The 9791-nt window shown below is 50.6% G+C and overlaps 1 protein-coding gene across 1 annotated transcript in view; it reads right to left on the bottom strand.

The window, feature by feature from the left end:
- Positions 1–3660: 3660 nt before the first annotated feature.
- Pudp (pseudouridine 5'-phosphatase) overlaps positions 3661–9791 on the bottom strand; it is a 122362-nt gene continuing 116231 nt past the window's right edge. Inside the window, exon 4 of the mRNA XM_077107835.1 lies at positions 3661–4350. Coding sequence (XP_076963950.1) covers positions 4111–4350 — 240 coding nt within the window. The 3' untranslated portion in view covers positions 3661–4110. The remainder of the gene's footprint in view (positions 4351–9791) is intronic.

The following is a 9791-nucleotide window of genomic DNA, read 5'->3' as shown; positions in this document are numbered from 1 at the left end:
ACACCCCTCCCCCCCAAAATTATGAGACTATAAATTATTACAGTCATTAGCCCCAATATTATTTCTCCTGCTCTTCAGTGGGCTTTGTTTGGGAAACTGAAGAGTCTAAAACTGGACCCTAGTGTGACCCTAGCCACAGCATCAAAGATGGGAGCCAAAGAACAAGAACCCCGGGTCAGAAACAGAGGACTGTTGTTACCCACAGTCAGCCACAGCCAAAGCAGCAGCACCCACCCTGGTTTCCTGAATCGGAATTCCTACTGGGTGCTAGGGAAGGGGCTGCCGGGTTCCAGCCCACACAGAGAATCCCATTACAGGAGAGCAGCTCTGGACCTAGGCACTCGCTCCAGGCACGTGTAATACCCACAGAGCCTAAATCGCCTGTCTTCTGGTTGGAGATGTCATCCTTTGGCTTTGACCAGTGACTGTCATAAAGTGATTCTTCTTCCTAGCTGAGTAATATTCCACGGTGGATATAAGCCACATTTTCTTCATCTAGCTCTTACTAGATACATGGCATGATTTCTTCTCCTGGGTCCGTCTCCTTCCTAGAAATCAGAAATCTATCTGTTTCACATCAGCAGATTTCTCGGCTGCCTTGGCGCTCCGTACCGCAATCCTAAAAGAAAATGGATCTCCCGCGGGCTCTGGCCTCTGAGGCATCTTGAGCATCTGAGTTGTGCAGTTAACTGCTGTGGTAACCTCCCTGATAAGTGGTGCAGACCCAAGAGACTGTACCCCTGGTCCTTAAGGTCACCCTCCTCAGCTCAGTTTTCCAAAGACACACACAGTTCTTACAAGTGGATGAGACCGGGCCAGAGGAATGGGATGTGCACTGATGCAGATTTCTGACGGTATTCAGCACGCGGTCCCCGACGAGGACCGAGCAGATGGTGTGGGATCTGGGGGCCCTTTGACAGAAACATTTGGAACGGACTCGGGGAAATCATTTTCCACTTAAGTGGGGGATTAACAGTGGAGGAGAAGGAAAATCAGGTTGTCAGACTGCATCAGGGTTCTGCTTCCAAAAGAAAGGGACAAAAACAAATTAAGAGGCGGCTGTTGGGGTGGCCCTGGTGTTCATTCGGGTGAGCATGTTTGTGACAGCCACCATCTGGGGACACGGGGTGACTCCGACTGGGGATGGCGTCACGTTATAAAAGGGGATCCCCAGACCCTACGGGAAGAAAATCGGAATTTGTAAAATGGTCTGCCTTTGGCTGCAGGACGAGAACTGGAACCATTGGTTGTGCATTGTGACGGTGGCTCTAAGGGGACTCCCAGTCGGTGGCCGTGTTTCACATGGGGCTGGGGTTGGTTTGTTGGACCTGGAGAAGGCTCTTGCTCTTACAGAAATGGCCCATGACCCCCAGGTCTCCAGCCTAAAAGACATCATGGCGTCTGACCTGCTCCTTCCTTGGATCCATCCCATTGGGAAGGGAGTCAGCCGCCATCTTGGAGGAACACTCAAGGAGACCCGTGGAGACGCCTCCGAGATGGAGAAGGGGAAAATATATCAATAGTGTGGACCAAACGCCTGCAAATCCGTGTGAGGACCACACACACACACACACACACACACACTAATAAAAATCTGGAGAACAAAATCCATGAATGGGAAAATGGTGCCTCTCAGCTCTGAAACCATACTCTAATTTTGGTTGTGGGGCATGCAATATGACAAGAATACTTATTGCATGCTTGCTTAAAGTGTCAATGATTTGGAAGTGACGTAAATGTCTGCTCAGAATCATGGGTAAGTAAATCCTGATGCCTGCTTCCGGTAAAATACGATGCAGGCATTTAAAAGAATAAATGGGGAGAGTACTGTCCTCAAATGATCCCTGTGTGAAAATGCAAACAGGATGAAGTCTGACGTGTGGTGAACGGGCAGACCTCCGACCTTCCTCCTGTAAGATCAGCTCTTATTCTTTCTTATTTCTTCATTTTTATTTATTTTTTGTTCTTTTTACTTATACATGACAGTAGAATCTATTCTGATATATTTATGCAAGCATGGACTAAACCTTATTCTAATTAGAATCTCATTATTGTGGATATACATGATGGTGCAATTCATGGTAGTATATTCACATATACACACAGGAAAGTTACATCGAATTAATCCCGCTATCTTTCCTATTTCTATCTCCCCTCCCGTCCCATCATTCCCCTTTGCGTAATTCGCTGAACTTCTATTTTCCCCCCACCCCCATCCTTGTTGTGGATTAGCATCCATATATCAGAGAAAACCTTTAATTTTTGGCTTATTTCTCTTAGCATGATAGTCTCCAGATCATCCATTTACTGACAAATGTCATAAAGTCATTCTTCTTCATGGCTGAGTAATATTCCATTGTGTATCTAAACCACATTTTCTTTATCAAGTTCTTACAGCCATGGCATGATTTCTTTACTTTGATGTTTGATTCTAGTTTGCTTGAAGGACTGAGAGCATAATTTCAGTGGTTGAAAGACACCAAAATATCGTGGGGAGAAATCAAAGTGCTCTTGGCTAAACTCATAAAATAAATGCAGGTGTTTAAAGATGGAGTCCAGCTACATAAAACATGCCTGGAAGAGCGTATCCAGAGTTTTTATTTGTATGTGTGTCACATAATGCTGAACTGAAAGGTAAGCAGAATATTCTGCCCTGATAAGCAAGGCAAGATCTTTTTTTAAAACTTCGTGGCGAAAGAGAAACGGATGCTGATCACACACACCCGGGTGGAATGCGGTATCTGATCACTATTCTATCAACGTCCCGACTTTTCAAGTGTCGGGCTTTGGAACTCTGATCTACAAATTGCTTCCAGACCTCTCTGTTCAGGGGGCTTCGGCAATCAATCCAGGGCGCTAATCTTTCTCTTTTTTCCTAATTACTTTCTCTCGGGGAAAGAAGAAATGAATACCTGATGCGGCTTTTCCTGGTGGAAGTCTCTGGAATCGTAATCGAGGGGAGCCGGTTAATTAAGGACCTGCATCGCTGGTTAATGCAAAGGCGACAGGGAAAAAAAAAATGGCATTTTATATTAAATCTCACACCCGCAAACCCAGGCAGAAGGAACGGGCAGATCACGGGGCGAAGTCCTCCTGTTTCCGAGTCCGACCGACATCTAGACCTTGAAATCGTCCTTGCAGCCCAACTCCGAGGTGTGGAAGAATGGATTTGGAATAATGATGTTCTCAACTTCCCCAAAGCTACCAAACCGTGATAAATGTGTATTTCCTGCTATTTTTACGTAACGGGAGAAAAGCCTTGCTTCTCATTAGACAAAAGATAAAATAGAATAGAATAGAATAAAATTAAATTAAATTAAAATTAAAATAAATAAAGTCAACCACCACCAGTTGATGATATTGGATCTCTCAGAAAACCATTAGCCGCTCTATTCAGATCCTGGCGGGATCGATCAGGGACAGCTGTGGCACAGTGACCACTGTAGGTCACTCTGTTGCACCAATGCAAGGTGCTTTTGAATTCCCCTTTAGCTACAGCCAGTCCCAAGTAGAGCCGACCGCTCGGTTCAGACAGTCGGCACATTTACGAATACAACTAACAGCGGATTGAAAATACATATTTTTTAATTATATCGGTCCGGAACCTGTAGACATTTTTCCTTACGTGAATAACGCAGAACGATCCTGATCGGTGAAGCCTTGGCCCTGCGTTAGGTCGTAGGTGGCCTAGAGAGGAGCTTGGATGAGTTCACCTGCTCTGTGCAACCCTCATGTTTTATGAGGGCCTGAGTTTTTGAGGATGGTCAGCAGGTGGTGCCTGCAGCCGGTCTCCCGGGGTGGACGTGTGTCTCGCCTTCTGCAAACTCTTCAAGATGCACTTCTTTATCTGCTCCCAAGAAGCCCAGGCCTCTGTGGACTCTTGCATCCCCCCAGTTACCCTTGACTGTCCCCTGATGAGTGACCGATGCTTGGACAGCATCGTGTCCATTTCAGTGGATGGACTCTGCCTCTGATCTAATGCAGCAAGGAGGCCTCTGGTCATTAGGCCCCGCAGGACACGTGTTGGGGCTCCCCCTCCAGCCGCCGGGCACACGCAGTGGTCATTACTTCTGAGCCAGACGAGGTTCTACTCCTGCTGACCACCGGTGCTCACCTCCAGTCAGCATTTTCTCTGGCACGGCCCGCGGAGGCCACGGGTTGTATACAGATGGCGTGTCCCTGTCGTCCTCGGCCAGCTGCAAGGATGCGTGGACCCTGCAGCGGGAAGAAGCTGAGCCGCCTACTCGGGAGCCACCCTGCCCGGCAGCAGGAGTTTGACGGACAGAAGGGGCCAGAGGTTGCTTTTTGATGCCCGGGACCCCCGCCTTGTGGGGAGTCCTGGAGGGTGCTCTGTGGGGAGAAAGAAATAAAATGACACAGGACACGAAAGTCCCAAGCAGTCTACGTGCAATGCACAGCTCGAGGCTTGTGCAGTGCACAACCCAACCACTGGATTTTCTGACCTTCCCAATCTCCTTGACACCAGGCATTGCACACAGGACAAGGGAGCCCTAAAAACAGGTCAAGACAAGAGACTCCAAGGACGCCATTGGGACCAGGAGCTCTGAGGGGCAGGACCTCTGCAGGTGCTGCCGGGCTTCAGGACACGGGTGATCTATCCGCAGCCACCTGAAGCCGTTTTACAGATATTAAATAGAAGAGCCCGGATCTGGGGCCTAAGGGCACCCACAGGGCGACGGCTGCTCGGTGCTTTAATGCCTGAGTCTCTGCAGGAATTGTGCAAAGCGTGGGGCACTTCCTGTTGTGCACCGGCTGATGAGCTCCCAAAGTCTTGCACACAAATAAAAGTCTATGAGTAAAACAAGAAAGAACAAAGCATCCGCGACACGGGTCATTAAATGACAGACCTAAAAATGTCAAAGGTCGCGTATTTGGAGGTCGACGAGACGGGCGAGTGGCATCATCCCTGTCAGACTTGATCTATCAGGGAGAGACGGGTCAGGGTCCATGGATGGAGCTGGAGGATGTCGTGCTGATTAAAATAAGCCAATCCCCAAACCCAAAGGCTGAGTGTCCTCTCTGATAAGCAGATTCCCAATAAGGGGGGCAGGGGTTAGGGACGAGCAGAGGCACTCTGGATCTTTTTTTGCTGAAGGCTGACCTCGGTTCTGTGCCACGTGGGGCGTCTCCGACATGGAATCCTGTATGGTCAACGTGGCCACCAGGTAAGGCCGCGGAGTCGCAGTCTTTAATCACCGCATCCCCCATCCCACCACTGTTTCCTTCTCCACGAACCCGCTCACGCACAAATGGCCGAGGAGGGTTTAGGAGGGCGACCTTGCATTTCAGACGGGCTGGAGGGCTTTCTTTTTAGTAAGATAAAAACCCAAGTCGGTCCTCTCCCCACGCCAACCCCCCCAAAAATGGGTCCCAGCCTCAAGCCACTATGATTGACATTTATTTGCTTTTAAAGTATTTATCTGCACAGATTCAGCTCTGTGTTGGTTTTTAAAAAAAAAACACACTTTTGAAAATACTGACAAAGCCTCGCCGTGTCTCTTCCCGTGTGTTTTATGCACAAGACGCAACGCAGTGTGACTCTCCGTGGGCAGCGTCACTGAGTCCTCCGCCCGCGTTGGCTCGCGTGGTTTCTGGAACCACTGAAATTCCCTGTCCGCGGTGTTAGGGGAAACCACCCTGTTGTTTGGACGGACCCAGATTTGGGTGGGGAGCTGGATTTATCTAACCCACTTGAGAAGTGAGTGCAAACCAGCCTCCCTTGCCATATCCCGATTCTCTTCCTTTGGAAACGTCGATGATGATGATGATATTCGGGATAAGGGGGGCGGGGTACAAGGACAAACTCTGATGAGATCATTAAAATGGAACCTGGGGTGCTCTGTCGCTGAGCCACGCACGAAGCCCTTTTTATTTTTTTATTTTTGAAAATAGGGTCTTGGTAAGCTGCTGTGGGTCTTGCTAAGCGGCCTCCAGTGGCCTTAAAACTAGGATCCTCCTGCCTGGGCCTCCCAAGTCACTGGGATCACAGGTGTGGCCCACCATGCCCAGCCCGAAGCATCCTCGGCTGATCCAGTCACGGTCACCTGTGTCCCATGCACCGTCACCCAACCTAGACCTAAAAATACACCCCTTGCCCGATTCCGGAAGCTGCTGTGCCTTACAGGCGCAGGACTTCAGGGGTGAGACCCTCAGAGGGGGTAGAGGGACGCCGCGCTGCCGTGTCGTGTGATTGCTTAGGGACATTCTCCGTGCACAATCACGCCCGGGCGATCCTCCGTGGGGACGCTTGAGAACCACCCCGGAGACGAGACTCTGGGCTTTGCTGAGGGCAGAGAAATGCAGATTGGCATTTGGTCCACGCCGAGTTGGCGCCGACTGGGTACACATTCTAAATCGGCGCACGCAGGGCCACCTTGGCCGACGCTCCTGAAGTCCTGAGAAATGGTGTCCTGCACCTTGAAACTCCTTCTTGGTCCAAGGTGACATCTTTGTCGGTCATTGCGCAGGGCAAGCTGAGCTCCCTGGAGCTATTGAAGACCCTTGCCGAGCCCTTGTAAACAGAGCGCCTTTTTCTTAAATTCCATGAGACGCTGTGAAAACCGCGTGAAAGTCCGCATTTTTGGACACTTGGGGAAAAGACGATATCGAGGTGCAACTTTGCAAAAATGTCAGATTTTTATGAAAAGCAGGTGCTGACTCTGTTCGCTTTGAATCATTTTTACGAGTGACGTGTGTTCACGATTACGGTCTGCACACAGGGCAGTCCCGTGTCCACCGTCGCGGCACACACCGCCATCATGGGGTGCGTGTGGTGAACACGGAGGATCGTCACCGTCCTGAAAACCAACTCCGTCCTGCCCACTCGTCCCTCCACGTGCCCCTGGACAGGGACAGATCATGTCACCATCTGGACATCTTTTGCCTTTTCCAAAAAATGTCACATTCTTGGAATGAGAGAGGACAAGCCTCCTCAGATTGGATTAAAAACACGTTGCTCCGCCTGCAGCCAAACCGTGTGGCGCTCAGACATGTCACTCAGAAGACAGCGTTCGAAACACGATTTTTTTAAAAATCTAGAGGAAAAAGTTGGCAACCAAAGAATTTTATATCCAGCCAAAAAGTCTGTCATAAGTCAAAGCAAAAAGAAGAAGAGCGGTTCTCAGATATTCAGGATTTAATCTTTTTTTTATAACCAAAGTCCCTTCTCAAACATAAATCTGTCTGCGCTCACGGGAAGGTGGAGTTCAAGAATGGTGAGATCCAGGTGCCATATGTATTATGGGATTATGGAATGTGCAGCCCCCGAGTCACTATGACAGCTAAGAGCATGCATTCGTCTCAGCAAAAAAAAAAAAGGTTCAAATACTGTTATCAAATTGAAATGGCAAACACTGTTGAAAAATATAATTATTGTCATAAAATGGAACAAAAATATAATTTAGGTTTAAAAATCCCATTCTGTTTGCAGCGACCCAGAAAGAAACAAGTTAATAAAAGGTGCGTCGGCCTCGCTGACTACAGCGGCAGCTGAAAGCCACCGTATCATTTCAGGACATGGTTCAAGTCGGGCGCCCAGGAAGTGACACTGGATCATATTTATTGGGCACGCTGGTGACAGCCGGTCCTTAGCGTTTTGCATGCACATCGTCCACAGTCGCTCGACGCTGTTCTTTCAAAACTGAGAAGGAGAAGCCCAGGCATGTTTTCCAAACCCAAGATCTGCCTTTGGATTTCATGAAAGGCTACGAACAAGTCGCCGTGTCCCGGGCTGGCTCCCAGCCGTTGGGAGTCCCCCCCGTGAATGGGACGCCAAGGCCCTGTGGCAGCTGGGCCACAGACGGGCCCTCATCTACCTTATCAATTCCTCAGTCTCGGACTTTCCCATTTGGGAGCAAAGGAAGATAAGGAGGTTGGTGGTTCCCGGATCTTGAAGCAGAAGACAATCGTGCAAAAGACCAACGAAGTGGAGCCAGAGACACAGATGTGCGCCAGAAGGACCCAGCAGAGAGCCACCGCCTGTCCCCACCAGAGCCAGAGCTAGTGTCAATCAGCACCCAAGGACCCCATGTCGGCTCTGAGCTCACGTCTGTCTTCCCCACCCTGGGAGCCTGGAGTCGGGCTCCTCGGCTGCCACTCAATCCCTGAATCTGCTGCGTAGACAGTCTACACCCAACTGACTCATTGTTAACTGGTCTACGTAGGAACATGGTGGATCAAGACTGGCCTTAGAATAGGGGATGGAAGGATGGAGAGATGGAGGGATGGATGGGTGGATGGATGGGTAGATGGGTGGATGGTGGATGGATGGATGGGTGGATGGATGGATGGGTGGATGGATGGATGGATGGATGGATGGGTGGATGGGTGGATGGGTGGGTGGATGGAGGGATGGATGGATGGAGAGATGGATGGATGGATGGGTGGATGGATGGATGGATGGATGGATGGGTGGATGGGTGGATGGGTGGGTGGATGGAGGGATGGATGGATGGAGAGATGGATGGATGGATGGGTGGATGGATGGATGGATGGATGGATGGGTGGATGGGTGGATGGGTGGGTGGATGGGTGGATGGATGGATGGAGAGATGGATGGATGGATGGGTGGATGGAGGGATGGATGGATGGAGAGATGGATGGATGGATGGGTGGGTGGATGGAGGGATGGATGGATGGAGAGATGGATGGATGGATGGGTGGGTGGATGGATGGATGGAGGAATGGATGGATGGATGGAGGGATGAAGGGATGGAGGGATGGATGGGTGGGTGTATGGATGGATGGATGGATGGATGGATGGAGGGATGGGTGGATGGATGGAGGGATGGATGGAGGGATGGTTGGATGGATGGAGGGAGGGATTGATGGGTGGAGGGATGGATGGATGAATGGATGGAGGTATGGAGGGATGGATGGATGGGTGGATGAATGGGTGGGTGGGTGGATGGATGGATGGATGGAGGGATGGGTGGATGGATGGATGGAGGGATGGGTGGATGGATGGATGGAGGGATGGATGGATGGAGGGATGAAGGGATGGAGGGATGGATGGGTGGGTGTATGGATGGATGGATGGATGGAGGGATGTGTGGATGGATGGAGGGAGGGATTGATGGGTGGAGGGATGGATGGATGGAGGGATGGATGGATGGAGGGATGGATGAATGGGGGGTGGGTGGATGGATGGATGGATGGAGGGATGGTTGGATGGATGGATGGAGGGATGGATGGGTGGAGGGATGGATGGATGGAGGGATGGATGGATGGATGGGTGGGTGGATGGATGGATGGATGGAGGGATGGGTGGATGGATGGATGGAGGGATGGATGGGTGGAGGGATGGATGGATGGAGGGATGGATGAATGGGGGGTGGGTGGATGGATGGATGGATGGAGGGATGGTTGGATGGATGGATGGAGGGATGGATGGGTGGAGGGATGGATGGATGGAGGGATGGATGGATGGATGGGTGGGTGGATGGATGGATGGATGGAGGGATGGGTGGATGGATGGATGGAGGGATGGATGGGTGGAGGGATGGAGGGATGGATGGATGGGTGGAGGGATGGAGGGATGGATGGATGGAGGGATGGATGGATGGATGGAAGGATGGATGGAGGGATGGTTGGATGGATGGATGGATGGGTGGAGGGATGGATGGATGAATGGGTGCATGGAGGGATGGAGGGATGGGTGGATGGATGGATGGTGGGTGAACGGAGGGATGGATGGAGGGATGGTTGGATGGATGGATGGATGGGTGGAGGTATGAATGGATGGATGGGTGGTTGGATGGATGGAGGGATGG

This window comes from Callospermophilus lateralis, chromosome Y (assembly GCF_048772815.1).
Source record: "Callospermophilus lateralis isolate mCalLat2 chromosome Y, mCalLat2.hap1, whole genome shotgun sequence".
In the NCBI taxonomy this organism is placed as follows: domain Eukaryota; kingdom Metazoa; phylum Chordata; class Mammalia; order Rodentia; family Sciuridae; genus Callospermophilus; species Callospermophilus lateralis.
This window is presented reverse-complemented; position numbering and strand designations above follow the sequence as displayed.